At 35.9% G+C, this 19,529-nt stretch overlaps 1 protein-coding gene across 1 annotated transcript in view; it reads left to right on the forward strand.

The window, feature by feature from the left end:
- The window catches only part of map3k22 (mitogen-activated protein kinase kinase kinase 22), a 71,211-nt gene that overhangs the window by 32,065 nt on the left and 19,617 nt on the right, over positions 1-19,529 (forward strand). The window contains exons 4-11 of the mRNA XM_051881729.1: positions 201-316; positions 3,800-3,837; positions 7,217-7,316; positions 8,478-8,594; positions 9,069-9,183; positions 11,455-11,588; positions 13,669-13,742; positions 18,090-18,151. Coding sequence (XP_051737689.1) covers positions 201-316; positions 3,800-3,837; positions 7,217-7,316; positions 8,478-8,594; positions 9,069-9,183; positions 11,455-11,588; positions 13,669-13,742; positions 18,090-18,151 — 756 coding nt within the window. The remainder of the gene's footprint in view (positions 1-200; positions 317-3,799; positions 3,838-7,216; positions 7,317-8,477; positions 8,595-9,068; positions 9,184-11,454; positions 11,589-13,668; positions 13,743-18,089; positions 18,152-19,529) is intronic.

Below are 19,529 nucleotides of genomic sequence, written 5' to 3' on the forward strand. Positions count from 1 at the left end.
TACCACTCACATTTTCTTTGCAACATTTCTAAGTCTGGATTGGTGATGCTGCTGAAACAAAATAGCTGGAAAAAGTGAAAGTTTTGGTTCAAATTTCTTTTCATCAGGACTTTTTAGTTTGCAGTCATCCAGTTTATTCAGCAACACATTTTTAAAGATCCACTCACAGCGTAGCATAAACTTGTCTTTGTTTGTTCCAGATGATGAAGAGGCACTCACCTCCATAATGAAGGACCTGGCAGCTTTACGGTTCTGTTACCAGTTCAAGAGCAGCAACACCAACAAGCCCAAGAGCAGAACCCCATCCTACAGACAGGTAATTACCCACAATGCATCACTCAGAAGCAGCAAGGAATGTGAAAAAGCTGTTTTCTCAAAAGCAGCTAGTCAGAAGGTTGTTTCAATTATTTATTTTGTTAATTAACTGCAAAGCTGAATGAATAAATAAATATAATATGAATATAATAATATTTTATATTTTAATTAATTATATATAATTTTATTTTATATATAATTTTAATAGTTTTATTTATTTTACAATAATGGACTGCCAAGCTAAACAAATAAAATATTTATGTGACATGTATTTACTTTTAAACATTATATTAATATTATTCATTTTTTTTACTTTTTATTTTATTTATTTATTTTATAATAATGAAGACATTTTTAGAAAAAACAACAATGTAAACCCTTTTAGTAGCACTTCTACTGTATTGTTCACTAGACTTAAGGTACATGCAACCTTCAACCTGACCTGATTTAGTCCCAGCCAGAGCTGCATTGTAAGATACAGTCTTAAACAGGATACAGCTGAGAGAGGCACTACTGTTAACATTTAACATCCGCTCCCTATGTACTATACAGCATAAAACGCCAGTATCCTTTTAGTTTTTTTCATTGCCTAAATTTTCACTACAATGCTGTCACTTCACACCGGACACCAGTCAGACCTCAAGATAAACAGCTGGCTTGCACTCTGTACACGCACACACACTCTTTTTGCTCATCTAACTCACGCTCGGTTGTTCTTTCTCACACAATTTTAACCTCTCATTTTTTCTCTCATATGCACAAAATGCCAGAAGCAACTTTCCCAACTAACCAAACATCATTATAGTAACACAAGAACAACCATCCCAAAAAAAAAAAAAAACTCATGAGGAGTCTTGACAGGTTAAAGCACATGCGAAGATGCTCGTGAAGCACATAAACTTGCAGATTAATTCTTATTTCAGCCTCTCTTGCTGCATTCATAATGGAGATGACGTCACAGTGTCAACAGTATCATTGTAAACAGTATTCAGACTGTTCATTATCTTCAGCAGTGGAAGGCGCTGTGTCGTCTCAGGGGAGACAGTGCAGTTTATGCTTCAGCCAAACAGTGAAATTCAGAGCAGTGCTGATTTCAGAACAGTAGAGGAGACCGGGGGCAGGTTTTTTTTTTTTTTTTTTCTTCCTTTTTTACGATGACAAACACGCTAAAGCAGAAGTTGTGCTACAAATCATTATCTGTCACTTTGAGGGACTGGGTTGTAAATTTTCCATCATGCTGTATTTCAATTTGTCACTAAAATATTGTAATGATTGGTACTTTAATGTGACATTGATATGACAAAAACTTGTGTAGCAAGAGCCCTCTGTTTTATTAAGCACGTTTCATTTTATTTCGCTCTTGTAAAGTACTCTAAATTAAAAAGTACACTAAATAAATGAACAATATCCATTAAATTATTCTAGGGCACTACAAAATGCTGGGTTAAAAATAACCCAAGTTGTGTTGAAAATGGAATTGAAATAGCAGAGATTGGGTTGTTTTAACCCAGTGGTTAAGTTAAATGTTTGTCCAACCAGCTGGGTAGTTTTATTTAACTCAACTATTATTTAAAAACTGCTGTATTGCTTGCTTAAAATGAACCCAAACTGTGTTAGAAGTAGATAAGGTACCTGATTTTTATCAGTTCTGATGGAAAACATTTTAAATAATATGTAAATGTTTTTAATCAGTAAATGACATTTTTTTTTTTTCGCAACTGTTGCACTTATTTAACATATTCAACATATTCTTAGTACATTTCTGTCTCTGTCTCAGCAATCGAACAGTTGTTGATTCCCTTTGTGACCAATTTTAACAAACAAATGAGATGTATAAAATATGTTTTGGAAGTCATAATTTTTCTTTTGTGGTCTGAGAATTGATGAAATTATTTATTAAATGATTTTCCAATAATCATAATATAGGTCACACTTAGAATTTTGCTTTAAAAACACATTATTTCACACTGCTAAAAAAGTTATTTCCATATCTGCTCAGTTTGGATATAGAATGTTGTAATGTGATTCATTTTTCAAGTGTTACCACTGGCTTACATGTTCCGTATTTGGGATAATTATAACACTGTTATTGTGTAACAACTTACAGTTCTGCACATAAGTTTACACACCTCTTGCAGAATATGCAAGATTCGAATAATATTTTTTTTTTTAAAAATTGCGCTTTCTCTTACACATACATACATAAGCCTACCTTGCAGAAGCGTGTGTCAGGCTTTAAAATCATTAGTCATCACCAGCAGTAAAAGTCGTCAACTTTTGTATTTATATCCGGATAGTTTTATTTGTTTTGAGGACATTTTTGGATGTACATCAGGGTGTTTTGCATGAAGACAGATGCCACTCTAAGAGTGACGTGAGGGCAGGAAGGGAGTGGCACTACTAGGTAGAATGAAGGAAAGTTAGAATAACTAATGGGGTAATAACTTGTTGATATAAGTGCAGTTATTCCAAATGAATGTCCAAAAGATAAGTAAATTAAATTAAATTAAATTAAAAAACAAATTTCCCTTTTTCTTGCCACCTGACTGTGTGGCTGCCTAGTTCGCCTGATTACATTCAACATTTTGATTTAGTCTTGCTCAGTATTCACCTTAGTTTTTGTAAATTTAATGTGTCAAGCTTCCTACGTCATCTGCTTCCAGTTATTTTTAGCTGTACAAAACAGTTTACTTCCTCATTGAAAAAAAGATGTATAAGTCTACACGTTTTCATCATTCTCTATGCCTGGAGTCAAAGCTCATAAATGCTTTGTGAAAAAAAAAAAAATTGCTAATTACATATACAAGGTTTCACCCTGACCACCCACTCGAGAGGAGAACATTATCCTCTTATTCTATACATGCCACACATGCTTTCATATCCAGTCCTGCAACTGCAGTTCAGGTGATAAACTGAACTGTGTGAAGCTTTCACTGCTTTCACAGCATTGATGACACACAGATAGGAAGAAAGCAATGCGCTTGTACTTCAGATAGAAGAGTATCTCAGGAGGACACAGGGACATACTATTTGTAATATTTATGCAATGTCACATCTTGTGCTTCTTGAATACAAAGTTGACTCAGACTCAGACATGCATTTTTAGTTAGTAGACTAAGACTGGATGTGAGAATACTAAAAACTTTAGGCAAGACTAATAAGAAAAACTAATAAAGTTACCATCCATTTGGCAAGTTACTGTTTCTTTCTCCATTTTTTTTATTTTTTTATTTTTATTTTTTATATGCCCTATGTTACAAGTCTATTTTGGTCACTTTTTTTTTTTTTTTTAAGTGTCCACTTTTGGGCCTTGGTCTTTATAAATACATTATACATGTCCTGTGATGTTTCTAAATGCTCTTTTCTTGTTTGCAGTTTGACTGATTTTACTTGAAGTTTGCACAGAAGAGCAGATTATCAGAATTCATTTGTGCATTTGATCCACTGGATTAATTCATTTCATTTTGTTGTTTTCTTCTCTCAGGATTTACGGGTGAAGCTGGAGCATGAGCGAGAAAAACGGTGAGTCGGAACATTCTCATTATTTTTGCAGCTCTCCGTCCCTTCCTTGATCTCATTCCTCTCGTCTTATCCCAGCTCTCGTTACGCCATTTCTAAGATCTCACTGCAAGGGGAAGTACAGGAAATATGCCAAGCTGCCCAAAAGAACCGGAATGTTCCTATAAAATATTTTGACATTTAGACACGACGTTTCACACACTCTGGTAGAGACGGAGGCAGAGGAAAGAGAAGGTGAAGCCAAGTGTTTGAGCTCAATGGCACACCCAATATTAATTTTCAATGTCCTGTAGGTCATTCATACGCCCACACACAGAACATGTCATTTTTCCATCTTAAGACTGCCAAATGCCAACACGTGAGTCTTTGCAAAGTATATCCATATGTGCTTTAGCAAACCTGTTACGTTTTACTAAGGTACTCATAAAAAGACAGTATTTTCCCTCATATCAAGCCAATGTTTCTGCATGGGAAGAATCTTTGACGAAGCTTTGTTTACTGGAAGAAAGTGAATTAACGTTCTTGTCAATCAGCACCACAAAGCCTTGATGCATCCTGGGAAAAGTCACACTTTGGTCTTAAAGCTCCCCAGAGGACCCCGTCCGCCGTCTGTGTGAAAATGCCTCAGTGGGTTGTGTCACAGGAAGTCGGCGCAGCGTCACTTACTGCACTGGAGGTGACAGGCAGCTGGGTGTGCTGCTTCACAACTCTAATTGGCTGCTGTGGCACAAAATCTTCATTTAACCCTCTTCTGTTCTGGCTTGACTTTAAACAGAGATAAATGAGGAGGAGGTGATGGACCACTAATAGATAAATCAATGCAAGTAATAGGGTAGCTATAAGAAGCGACGTCTCGCCTTTAATTAGTATAGTCAGTCGGCTTATTGAGTCACGTCTTTTTGCTCTAAAACAAAAGTTTTTAATTCCAAGGACCCCCAAATATGTCTTATGAAAGGAACTTTTCCTAAAATATAAAGGTTGTTATATATTTTCATGCCGACAAAGTCATTTATACTGTATTAGAAAAAGAAGTAATATTTTACTTCTGTTTGTCATTGTTTTATGTGAGATTACTTTGCATTAAGTTTATTGCATATACTTTAAACACAGAGTATAAGCATACAACATTTTAGTTTTCTCTTTCTTCTAATATTAGAATATTATAAAACTTTAAATCAAATTCATTTGTATAGCATTTTTCACAATACAGATATAATTCCAAACAGCCATACTCGTAACATAGCAAGAAGATACATTGTTAAATGGCTGCTGTTGTTTTTTCTATACAAATCTAAAAAAAAAAAAATTCGGTACTGTTAAAATGTTTATTTTTTCTCTAAACTTTTCCGTGGACCCCCTATCATCCTTTTGTGACGCCCTGGACTTGCCTTAAATGAACTTTGTTTGTAAGGAAGCTGAACATCTTGGCATTTCCTTCACTGGCCTGGACTCTGTATCCCTATTCTCTTGCACATAATGTCTTCACTAAGAGCGAAAATGTAAAAAATTGGTCTATTTATTATGTTTCTTTGAGCAAACAATGATATCTGTGAATCTTATTAAACCAGCCCGGCCAGATGATGGGACTTCTGTCCAGTCTCATGAATATGCAGTAGATCTTTTTTTTTTTTTTTTTTTTTTTTTTTACAATCTAAATTGCACTATGTGATGTTTTTTTTTTTTTTTTGTTTGTTTGTTTTTTAAATTAAGACTTTAATTCAGAAAGGACACTTAGAAATTGATCAAAATTACATCGTTACAAAAGATTTCAAATAAATGCTGTTCTTTTGAACTTTATATCGATCAAAGAATCCTGGTTTCCACAAAATTATTAAGCAGAAAAACTGTTTTCTTGAGCACCAAATCAGCAGATTAGAATGATTTCTGAAGGATCATGTGACACTAAAGACTGGAATAATGGCTGCAAAAAATTCAGTTTTGCCATCACAGGAAAAAATTACATTTCAAAAAATATATTACAATAGAAAACAGTTATTTTAAACTGTAATACTATTTCACAATATTACTGTTTTAAAAACCCCACATTGTTGAACGGTAGTGTATGAACGGCAAAATCTATCTACTTCCACATCAACATCGTAATATCATGGTGCTTTTTTGCCGGTTGTTTTCATTGTGTTACATCAGAAAGTCGTAAAACATAACATTAAACTTGTGTACATATAACTTCATATCTCACAGCACACATCATAAATTCACACACTTGCGCCTACAGTAATAAAAAACTCATCAAAACAGGCATTAGTTTGCAGACCAGCCTAGTTGGACACACTCAAAACTGTCTTCCTCTGGCAGCGACCGCAATACTGAGACAGGAAGGAGGAGAGTGCCGCATGCCATGCCAAGCGCAGAGAGACGCGGCCAAACCAAGGCGCTTATCTATGCACGCCAAGGAAGGAAAATCATCTCGTACCCTACATCCTCCATTTCTCCAGTCTTCCGCAATGTTTTTCTTCCATCACTATCTTCCTCATCGGCCAATGTAAACAGAGCCATCGCTCAAAACCCAACGAACAGCTTCATCTACAGAAGAGCTGACTGTTAAACGGCATACAACTGATCTCAAATCAGCGTTAAAGCTCGATTTCACCCATGACGGATATCCCCAGTTGTCTTCTTTCCTATAAACCTCTTCAAATGAGAACCAATCAGCTGTCATTAAGTTGGAGATACAAAAACCACTAATTGCTAAGTCAAAAATTGTTTAAGTTAAAGATAACAGTTCTTCAAAAGTAGTAGATAAGTGCTCTGTGTATGTGTGTGCAATTTGGCTGGTGTTCTAGACTTTGGAGGGGGGATGCTTCCTGCTACTTTCAGCGTTGCTCCACTTTTTTTTCCCTCTTTCCTCTCAGGAAGCGCTCCATCTACCTTCGTGTGCGTTGTGATGTGGGCCCCGGTGTTGAAACAGTGGTCCGCTCCGGTTGATTAGACCAAACGCACACTCATCATGCTTGCCTTGCATTTGCATCATGCATACACTTAAGCGAATATCCACTCTCAGTTCCTTTTTCTCTCACGCCACACAGTGACACACACTCTAAACATAGGAACGCTCGTTACATAAACAGACACACCATTTGTGGTCCGTCCCATGCATGAATACACCATAAATGGCTGTAGAAGAACCCATCCACTCATTTTCAACAGGGCTGTCCTTCATTCCCTCTTGCTATGGCAATGACCCCCAATCTCAGGAAATGCCCTGTGATTGGAAAGGTGTCACCCATCCACATTGCCATGTTTACATACCTCTTACATACAGTATGGATGGTGTAACTAAATGAATATTCTTTGTACTCGAAATTTGCAGGAACCTGAACGTTGTTTTGATTTGATCAGACCTTTTCTCCTCTTCCATTAGAATCATTCCGTTCCAAAGGCCACTGAAGTTCAAGGATCTGCTTCAGAAGGTGATGGAGGCTTTCGGGCAGCAAATGGATCTATACTACACTGATAAAGAGGTAGTGATTCTAGTAACTTATTGTAACCTTTTCGTAGTGAAATGTCGGTATAGATAACAATTAATTGACCAATATTTAGCCATTTTGGAAATGTGCGCATTTGCCAATAACCAAAAAAAAAAAAAAAAAAAAAAAAAAAAATAAATATATATATATATATATATATATATATATATATATATATATATATATATATATATAAATATAGAATATAGAAATTAATATTTAGTTTCTGCTAGGATGCATTAAAGGGTTAGTTCACCCAAAAATGAAAATTCTGTCATTTATTACTCACCCTCATGTCATTCTACACCCGTAAGACCTTCGTTCATCTTCGGAAAACAAATTAAGATCTTTTTGATAAAATCCGATGGCTCATTGAGGCCTCTATTGCCTGCAAGACAATTAACACTTTCAGATGCCCAGAAAGCTACTAAAGACAATACTTTAAAACAGTTCATGTGACTAGTGGTTCAACCTTAATGTTATGAAGCGACGAGAATACTTTTTGTGCGCCGAAAAACAAAATAACGACTTTATTCAACAATATCTAGTGATGAGTGATTTCAGAACACCACTTTATGAAGCTTCAAAGCTTTACGAATGTTTTGTTTCGAATCAGTGGTTCAGAGTGTGTATCAAACTGCCAAAGTCATATGATTTCAGTAAATGAGGCTTCATTATGTCATAAGGGTTTCCAAATTTCAGTGGTTCACCACTGGGGGCGTGACTTTGGCAGTTTGATGTGCACTCCGAACCACTGATTCGAAACAAAAGATCCGTAAAGCTTCGAAGCTTCATGAAGTCATTCTTTTGTTTTTTCAAAAAGTATTCTTGTCGCTTCATAACATAAGGTTGAAACACTGTAGTCACATGTTTTAAATATGTCTTTAGTAGCATTTATAACATTTATAACATTTATAATGTTAAAAAATTCTATTTCAAATAAATGCTGTTCTTTTGATCTTTCTTTTATAAGAAATTCCTGAGCAGCAAATCAGCATATTAGAATGATTTCTGAAGATATCTGCTTTGAAAATTGAACTTCTTAACTCATAATTGGATTAGCATTTATACTTTGCAGTAAGGATCTGTACATTTCATTAATGTGCTGTTTTTAAGTTATGCGTTTTGTTTTCTTAATAATGTGTCTGGTCTTAGACTTTGGTGGCTCTGAAGTGTCAGGAGGATTTGGACCGAGCAGTTCAGGGATTGAGCTCCAGCTCTGGAATCAACAATCTGCTGAGAGTGATTCTGAAAACACCTCCCAACAACCAAGTGAGTCCAAGCCAATACAAAGCAAAGCAAACCAAAATAAACCCAACCCAAAGCCAATATTAAAACAATGCCTAAACCCACATGGAAACCCTAACCTGTACATGAACTAGTTATCAGACCACAAGCTGACTTTCTCACATCCTTTTTATTATTCGGGTAAAATAAAGAATGCTACATTTGGTTAAATGTAAAGTTTTTTATTTTTTATTATATTATATTATATTATTAAATTAAAAATATATATATTTAAGAAAATGGAGAGACAATTTAAGGAGAGACAGTTTCCCAATGTATGTAAGAAAAAACTTAATTCAGGATATTCTTGTTATTTACATTTAAGTCTTATTTTCTTACAGAATTTTGCATCTCAAGATGTTTTAAGGATGTTTAGACTTTTTTTTATTGGAAAACTATATTATGAAAACCAGGTTCCAGGTTTAGCAGAATACCTTATATGTGTCCATCTCCCTACAGTTCCTTCAAGTGAGCGGCCAAGACAAGCAGAGCGAGATGAGGTCATCCAGGTCCCTGGGAGATCTCAAAGCCTCGGTTCTCAAAGGCTCTGAACGAGTGCGCAAACACTCTACAGGTGCGTCATGCTGGCTTACACACACCCCTAACACACACAGCACAGACAAAATGACAGTACACAATGGGTTTATCGTCAGCTTTGTTTGCAGTTTTCTCCATCAGGACTGGGGAATGGCATTAAAGAGCGCAGTGACGTCAGGGCTGTTAGAGAAAGCCTGGGCAAATCATTTTGGTTGTTTTGAATGGCAGAGGAACAGATTAAAACCATCAGTTTGATACCGCTTCCCTGTGTGATTGCATTTACATAATATTTGGCCAGTCGGAATCAGTTCAATCGGAATGTGCATTTCAAATGAACGGTTTACTTGAACGCACATTCTGGAATATCAGTGTAGGTGCTTGTTTACATGTCAATCATGTAGAATCCCAAATTAAATTTGTGTTTTGCCTCCTCATGGTATTAGTAATGTTTTTGCAGTGTAGGCAGATACAGTTTTTGCTAGCTCTCAAAACCCTTAAAGAGGTTATCAAAGATATACTCATTCAAACATTTGGGGTCGGTAAGACTTATTAATGTTTTTAAAATAAGTCTCTTATTATCACCAAGGCTGCATTTATTTAATAAAAATACAGTAAAAAGGAGTAAAATTGTGAAATATTATTACAATTTAAAATAGCTGTTTTCTATTTAAATGAAATGAAAGTAATAATTTCTTTAAAAAAAAAAAAAAAACGTACTGACCCCCATTCATTCAAAATAAAATGAATGTCTTTATACTTCAGTTTATTAATTGTACTAGTCTACATGCAGTCTATGAAATGCAGATATTTAATTTTGTTGAATGCAAACGAATGTAAGAAACTAATAACAGAACTTGTCATATTTGAGTAAGGACAATCAAGGGTATCTCGAATTTGATTCAGGCTCTGTTAGGATCTGTGTTTTGTAAAGTCATTTCATTGTCAGTCTCAGATCGTAGAGTGCTTCAAAGGCTAGTGGAACGATTTTATAGTGTTAAGGTTAAAGCTTTTTGCTGTGATCAGCAGTAGAAGAGTGCAAATTCACATGCATACACCCATTTGTCATGTATCTTTCAACATACAAACACACACTAATAGCAAAACATTATGCAAAACAAGAACGTGTGTCTTCCCCAAATAGAGCATGTATAGAGCGAAGCGTTTCTCAGCGATACAGAGCTCAGTGATGCACTCTTCTTCTCAACATCTCACATTTTTTTCAATGTTTGGCACCATCTTTGTTTTTGCACCTGAGAACGAGACGTGGGAAAGAAAATAGCTCGCTTCACGTTGCATACTGAATGATGGAGGTTGTAGGTTTTTGCTGGCTGAATGTCAAGGATATATTTTTACAGATTTCAGTATGTTAGAGCAGTCAGCATTTGTCATCATAATGGGGTGAAGGAGAAATACTTTTGCACTGCCTTCTTATAAAGCATGTTTTGCATCACTTTTTAGCAGTTGGTTAATAAAAACAGCATTTAAAGAGACCATATCTTGAAAAACTGGATGCTTTTTTGACATTACATCCATTAGAACATTAACATGACCACCCACATTTACTGTATGTATGATCACCTATTTAATATTAAAAAACAACTTGGCCCAACCTTATGAATGACTTCTACTAAATCTGTACATGGAGGCTAGCGCAATATCCAATTATAGTGCAATGGAGGTCTCACGTGACTTTTCCGCATTCCTTCCCAGTTACTCCCCATCAAACCCATGGGACGCTTTAGTAAGTCTGGTAAAACTCAATGGGCTCAGGCTAGGCAAGAGAGATGCTCCCTCCTGCGGCAACTTTAACCGCTGGTGTTGCTGTTATATATATATTAGTATTTCAAAATATTCATGTTTCTTAATATATAATTATTACTGAAACGTAATAATTTTTGCCATCACTATTGCCATCACATATATTTTAGTTAAAGAATAAAAATGTTAATGTGAAAATAAATATATATATATATATATATATATATATATATATAAATCCTTCCTTCCTGTCCCATGCTCTTTTAATTTTTATTGCCTGTCTTTTTCATTAAACACCTCTCTCTTTATTCATCCATTATTAGCGCTGTCTCTTCCTCTCACATTCTGCTCACATGTACCTGTCACTCACACCACGCTTCAATCTCATCTCGTCATTATTCACTTCAATCTGCTCAACTTCTTTTTTTTTTTTTTTTCTGTGATCCTGCACCCTGTTATTAGTTTCTGTGGAAGTATTACTGTTCCAGACTGTTTTTTTGGCATCAGACTGTGGGATGTGTCATGCTAACATCACTCTGTCTGCCCGCAGGATCTCTGAACACGGGCCGCACCTCACCCCCACCGGGCAGCGTACCAGAAGAGCAGCAGCAGATCGCTCGGCAGGGGTCCTACACCAGCATCCACAGTGAAGGAGAGTTCATTCCAGAAACGCTCGACTCCAATGTAAGATTCATGGTTTGGAGCTGCAGATTACAGCTGACTTTTCACAATATGTTTTCAAAGTACACCATGTCTTTAAACACTTTTAAGCAAAGAATTAAAGAATTTTAAGCAATTATTCAGATTTTAAGCCTGGATTATGAGTAATGTTAGCACCGATACTGATATTGATATACTGCAGTGGTTCCCAAACTGGGGACGGCAACCCCTAGGGGGGGCCCGGAGTTATAAAATGGGGGCACAGAAAGGCTAAAGGCACCCACACACTAGAAGATAATCGGGTCGATTTTGGGCCCAGTTCTCCCCTTCTGACAATTCTAGGTAAAGTCCCGATTATCTTGAAGGTTCTACAGACTATCTTGTCAGATTTTCCTGTGGTGTGGTGTGATGTGTGTTAAGAGTGATTGAATCTGATTGAAATCTTGTTGTGTGGGGGGAACCCTGAGGACAAATGCGCACACACTCCGTAGATCGTCTTGTGGAATGAAATGATGCTCATTCAGAAAGTGAGCTGACAGAAGCATAACAACCACAGTCATGGCGGAGTACCAGGTAGCTAACCACCTAGCCACCGACCTAGCCAACATCCTAGCCACTGTTAGCTTGACAATAGATTTTTTGTGTGTAACAGTTTCCTCTACAACAAGGTGGGGGTAGCAGAAAAAGTTTGGGAACCACTGATGTACTGATTGATTTTATGGCCCAAAGAAAAAAAGAAAAGAAAAGGTTTAAAGGCATAGTTCACCTAAAAATTAAAATTCTGTCATTAATTACTCACCCTCATGTCGTTCCAAACCCGTAAGACTTTTCTTTCATCTTCTTAACACAAATCGTTTTGATAAAATCTGAGAGCTTAAAAAAGTTCGTAAAGAGATTGTAGAACTAATCCATATGAATTGAGTGGTTTAGTCCAAATTTTCTGAAGAGACACAATCACTTTATATAATGAACAGATTGAATTTAGGCTTTTCTTCACATATAAACATTGATTAGTGAACATAAACAGAAGCTCCACTGAACTTGCTTGATATGCGAAAACAAACCTCTTGCTAAAGCTCAAACGTTCTGTGTAACACACGAGAACGAACCTCATTGGTTCTCGTACGTGCTTGAGCTTCTGTTTACCAGTTGATGAATGTTTATATGTGAATAAAAGCCTAAATTTGAACTGTTCATCATATAAAGCAATCGTGTCTCTTCAAAAAGTTTGGACTAAACCTCTCAACTCATATGGATTAGTTTTATGATCTCTTTATGAACTTCTTAAGCATCAAAGTGGTAGTTGCGTAGCTGACTATAGAGGGAAAGAAATCGCTCATCAACATTCATTTCATCAACAAGGTCTTCATGCGTGTTCGGAAGATGAACGAAAGTCTTAAGGGTTTGGAACGACATGAGGGTGAGTCATTTTTGGATGAACTAACCCTTTAACTTTTTTTAATTGAGCATCATAAAATACCAAAATAACTCTAAATGTAAAAATAGGGGAAATATCCTGTATTGACCAATATTACATACCTTATATTGACTGATAGTGATGAATTTAAAATTCTCCACCGATATATATGAAATCAGGCAGTACTAGGAGATTTCGGCAATTTGTTTAGTAACAGGCAGACAATTATAAACCTCATACATAGGCAAATAAGCATGGCAATCCAGAGTGTACAGATGCACAGTGTGACATTTAAAAACCTGAATTAAAGTATCTGGAACAAGATAAACCAGGGTTATGATGAATCCCAAATGACTGTTTGTTTTGAATGACCCTGATTGTTTCTGATTAAGAATGACCCTGGTTTAACAAACTGTGAAATGTCCAATAAAAAGAAACAATACTCAGTTTTTATGGTCTCTTATGTTCTTTCGCCGTGTACTTTCACTTGTTTAAAGTGTACAAGATGTCACTGTTCTGTGTAACTGCACTTTATAACAGACTGGATAAAAGGAAGCTTGGACATATTATGGGCATTGGCTCATGGAAAATCTTACGTCTGTCTTGTAGAGGGCTAAGGTTCAGATGCACAAATGGTAATGAAAAATGTAATGCAATGAAATGATGTCATTTCTTTTTTGTCTGTAGATTATGGAGCCATTCGGGAGTGCTGATGGGTCGCTTTCCAGCAGCTGTCAGTCACTGGACCAAGCACTGGACAGGTAGGCCAAACACCGCTTTATAAACTTGTGTGAATTAGGGAGGTAGAAGAATATATTTTAAAAAAAGACCAGGGTAGGGTTGCACCAGCCATTCATAAGTTCTTAAATTGGAATGTAAATTCCACACTAGAGGTTTAGTACCTACTAGCTAGTTTGTATCTAACTCTGTACTTTTACGGTTACACCATTTGTTCTTAAGGCAGAACGTAGCTAGTAAGACGTAAACTTTCAATAAAGTAATGCGTAGTCACTAGGGCTGCCCACTAATAGTCGACTAACCGTTAGCCGACGAGGAGAAGCTTAGTCAACCAAAATTTTATTAGTCTCTTAGTCACAGGGAAAAAAATCCACAGGAAATAGCGAAGTCATGCAGTCCGTGACGGACAGATCATTAACAGCTGGACATCCGAACGCTTGCCTATCATCATTCATTGACCTCAAATATGGCTTCATCTGAAACATGTAAGTAGTAGCAACTTTACATGGCAGCTCGCTTTAACTCTAACCTAGAAAAATGTGAGCTATTCAAGTGTTTGTGCGGAGTGTGAAAGCTGAATAGAAGCACACTAACTGTATGACAGCTAACATGGAGGCGCCGGCGTGATCACTTGCACTTAAAACACTCCGTCATTTTTGGTCATACAGATAAGAGTAATACATCTTTTGAATCTGTGAAGAGTCTGTTTATTTGTGTGCACAACAAAACGTGCTTTTGTAAAATAATGAAAGCAAACAGGGTGCTATTTTTGCCATCTCTCTCTGTGAACTTGAGCCAAAAAAAGAACTGAAAGTCGACTAATCGCTTAAAATGGATGACTAATAGTTGACCAGAAAAATTTTGAGTCGAGGGCAGCCCTGTTAGTCACATAATATGACATTTACGTTCAATGACCTAATAGCAGTCTTATATACAGAGTCTAAAGTAAAAATTTAGCTTATACGTAGTTACATTTCAACAAAGTTTAATGGTGCAAAATATTTTGTAATGCGCAAGTTGTAACTTAGTGCCCCTTTACGCTAAAACTTGCAAATTACGCACAGCTGGTGCAACCGACCCTAGTCTACTAATTGGTCTTAAAAAAGCCTTGAGTAATTAGCCTAGTATTTATCATAAACAATTCATCATACTTTTTTTTTTTTCTTTTTTTTTTAGCAGATATTAAGCAGACAGTCTACTAATACTCTAATGACTGGTAGTTGCAAAGTTACTTATAGTTAGTAGAATGTATAAAGTGGACGGTTGAAAATAAAGTGTTTCCATGAGCGATTTTAATTTTAGGTACCATTTAATGAAATCGGTTTATAAAATGTTGTATAATATAAAATATTTTGTTTCTAATATTAAATTAAAATTTATTATTGGACTTTTTGTTTAGTATTTTATTTTAGAATCTGTTTTTCCAATTTAATTAGATTTTTTTTTTTTCAGTGTTATAGCCACTAAAAACTAGTCAGCCCCATTTAGCCTTATTGGACACTGTTTCAAAAAAAGCAAGCCACTGTCACATTACTGTAATATGTATTTTAGAATTGTCACTACTTGTATTTAGTTGAAATCCAACTAAAAAATGCCTTACTTGTTGTCTCTGCATATAAAATGAGATAATTACACACTTCACCTTAAAGAGTATATTATAATAATTATGGTTAGACAAGATATTTGATAAATATGGCAACTGTCCAGAGAGGAAATTAAATCAGGTCACCACAAAGGCCAACCAGGAAGCTCTTGATGTCACCATGGCGACAGCTCGCTTATCTGGACGCCTGGATTCCAGTGCTATCGCACGCCGCCTCTGCTCTGCTTGGAGAGAGAGAATGAAAGAGAGAAAGATAGAGAGCGAGTGGGTTGATCTGACCAATATTCTGTTTTCTGTTGCCTGAGCACTATTGTTATAAAATGAGTCAGTCAATAATGCAGTGTGAAAAACCACAGGGGAGAGAAAGAGTAAGAATGAAAGACAGGAAAGTGAGAAAGAGAGAGAGGGAAAGAGAAAGGAAAACCGTGCTACCTGCACGAGCCTTATCTGGCTTTTAGCCCTCAGAACAATGGCAGGAAACAAGTGCATGGAAATTTTTCCCCTCACTGCGGGTGTGTGTGTGCCCGTTATCCGGGGTCTTGCTGATCCCCCCGCTCAGTACTGACGTCACCGTCGGACAGGGATAACAGGGTCGGGGCAGTAACAATCACTTTATGTCTCTCTGCACATTAACTCATGATGTTTTTTTATTGCCAACGCCTGTAAGAGTTCAAATGGAGTTTTGTTTTTTTAATTAAACATCTTGACTTTTATAGAGCGAGTAGAAACGGGGCTGTTTGAATCTTAAAGTCAGCATGAAATGCAAGTTACGATAGTCTTTTCTTCCCTAATGTGACGTATATCCGAGACAAACCCCTTCTCAAACAAAAAAAAAAAGTAGGGCGGGACTTGAATTTGTTCATGGGGAATTGATTGGGTTGTGGTTTGCTATTGTTGTGATCTCATGTGAGTGATAGATTGTCCCGCCCTCACGCCAGTAAACACGTCATCGGAATTTTATTTCAAAGTTAGTTCACCCAAAAATGAAATTTCTGTCATTAATTACTCACCCTCACGTCTTTCCAAACCCGTAAGACCTTCGTTCATCTTTGGAGCGCAAATTAAGATATTTTTGATGAAATCTGAGCGGTATCTGATTTCTCTATACACAGCAACGTCATAACAAATTTCAAGGCCCAGAAAGGTAGTAAAGACATCGTTAAAATAGTCCAATATGTTTAATTATACCATCTGGATGAAACTGAAAAGTTCTAGCATTTTCTTCTTAGTAACTAAAACACACAGCTTCACTATTAGTAGAGAGACCTCAGCTCGAGGTCGTTCACGTTTTGCTTTCAAAAAACGCGAGCAGTGGAATAGAGAAAAAACGCAAGGTCTCGAGACACGTTTTTTAAAAGTTGGACTGATTTGAACTTGAGTGCGACGTTTTTAGAACACCGTGTCATGATTATGATCATATACACGTCCGTATGTCACGTATTTACATAGAAAAACAATGGAAAAGTAGCGCATTGGAATGGAAAAACACGTTCTGTGAACGGCCCCTTATTTGTTCATTAATGACGTCATCATCGACTAGTCGACTCGACTTTAATCACATAAATGTTGACTTTGAAAATCTGAAGTCGTTCAGCCCCTAACGTGACTACAGTGGCTCAACCTTAATGTTATGAAGCGACGAGAATACTTTTTGTGGATCAAATCAAGTCCTGCTCTACTTTTCTTTCTCGTTGATTATCAGGTTTCACTCAGAAACACATCACATATTATTCAAATAAAATGGGTTGCTATTGCTGATTTATGTTGACTTTCAACACGTCTTGATTAGAAGAGGAAACCCAAGAGCTGTCATTTTCAAGAAAAAGTCTTGCAACATCATATAACATGCTAGAGCTTTTGTTTTGTGAATCAATGCCAGCTACAGCTTACATTGATTTAAAACAGAAAAAAACTGAATGTTGCTTCTAACTACCTACAGCTGAGCAAGTGATGGCAGATTGAATTTAGTCATTTGTTTGCCTGGAAAATATGATTAATGCCATTACCCATCTGTTTTCTGTATAACTAACATTACCAAGATCTTTAGAACACAAAAATATACCTTTATGGAAATAATTGCATGATTTTATGCTATGCAATGCAAATGCATTTGAATTAAATAACAAAATATCAAACTAAATGGCATTATTAAAAAAAAAAATACAAAAATAAATACTGTGCACTATGGGGAAATATTTTTACAATTGATATTTTTACAATTTATTTAAGTATATTTTAAATTGCAATTTATTTCTGTGATGGCAAAGAACGAAAACCATTGAGCATGATGTTATATCCTGTTGCTTATATCTGTTCTGGGGTCTGAAATATTTTCACACACTTCAAAAATAGCGTGACAACCACATAAAAGCAAAATGGCTAATAAAGTAAAAAGGTTTAGCGTCATTTGTTTGCAAATGCCACATAGATGGTGGCCTACATGTTTCAAATACTTTTTTGGGTCCCTGCATTATACAGATTTGACTGACACTTAACGCTTTCACTGCGCTATTGTAAAAGTCTACAAAACCGTGTTGAATGGTCAGACGTTGGTATCTCGGGTCAGGTATCGGGTAGAGAAAATCTCAAGTCTCCATCCTCAACGTAATGACAGGTGGCAGGCGGTCACATTGGCACAATGGGGACTGTGCGGTGCAGGAATGTAGGCCAGGCAGACGGTGCGGCCCAACCTCACCACTGCACACAGGGGAGTAACAAGCAAAAATAACCCATCATCTCTCCTCCTTCTCTCCTTGTCTTTCCACAGCCCGCCATTCTCCCAGAGCAACCGGGACAACAATTACCTGAACCTCAACTATGAATACAAAGGTGAGGTTGACATGAGCAAGTGAATATGAATTTCTCTCAGAGCTGTGACTTGTTTTAATGGTCTCTGCTCTGTTATAGAGCTGGCTCTCTATGACAGGAGCAAAGGTGCTTCCTTTGAGCTGTTGACTGTGGTCACTCTGTGTTGCTAATGGGGCATCAAAATGAAGTCCTGTTGAATGCAGCTGTGATTCTACCTTTGTTCCCAAACCTAGTGAGCTGCTTTGATGTGTACTGCTTAGATAGGCAGCTGCCTTCTAAGGGAGCATCCTAACAGAAGTAGAGCCTAATAAGTGACTGATTTGACATTCTACATAGACAGGAACTCATTTTCGAAGTGCATAGGAGATTTGACTCAATACTGATTTCAGTTAATTTCTGTATTAAATTAATTATAATCATAACATTTATTCTATTTTAGTTAGATTTATTTTTATTTTCATTTTTAATATTTTCTGTTTTGAAATACATTTATAGTAGTAGTAGTTTATGAATATAAAAAGTTAATTTTGATTAGATTTATTTTCATTATTATTCTGTATTAAATCAGTTATATTTATTACAGTTAATATTAATAACATTGATAAGCTTTATTCCCCATCTTTGGCGACTTATTTATTTTGCTCATCCATTCTGGGATGCTTTGCAGGATTGTATTTTTTGGAATCAATTTCATTAAATATTAAGGTTATTTTCAGAGAATGTAATTGTTAGTGTTAATATTATCATCATCATTATTATTTACCTAATTGGCAGTTTTTTTTTTTTTTTTTTGCATAAATCCAACAAATTTTTATGAGAACTTAAACTTAATTCAAGAGATATTCTAAATATATAAATATTTATATATTTTGTATATACACTATCGGTCAAACATTTTGAATAATTACGATTTAAAAAAAAAAAAAGTATATAAGTCTCTTAAAATCACCAAGGCTGCATTAATTTGATCAAAATGCAGTAAAAACAGTAATATTTTGAAATATATTATTATAAAATATATTATAAAATGTATTCCTTTGATGGAAAAGCTGAATTTTCAGCAGCCATTACTCTTTAGTGTCACATGATCCTTCAGAAATCATCAAATTTTGTTGAATTTATGTTAAATAAATATATATATAATATTCAATTTAGTTTTCAAGTAAATTTATCTTTGTTTAAGGATGTTTAAATATTTATACTAGAAAATAAGACAAAAATATTGATTAAGAAATTGATTTTTCTTTTAGTGTGATGCCTGAAAAGTCTGCATATGTAGGCAGCTCACTGGGTTTTTGGAACAGAGTTATAGACCTGTATCGACAGGGAGAGAATGAGATTTTCACTCTTCTTTCCCCTTTCATTCCTTTTCTTCTGCTGTGCTGAGAAATTGAAAGTT

Source organism: Ctenopharyngodon idella, chromosome 23 (genome assembly GCF_019924925.1).
Source record: "Ctenopharyngodon idella isolate HZGC_01 chromosome 23, HZGC01, whole genome shotgun sequence".
Classification (NCBI taxonomy): domain Eukaryota; kingdom Metazoa; phylum Chordata; class Actinopteri; order Cypriniformes; family Xenocyprididae; genus Ctenopharyngodon; species Ctenopharyngodon idella.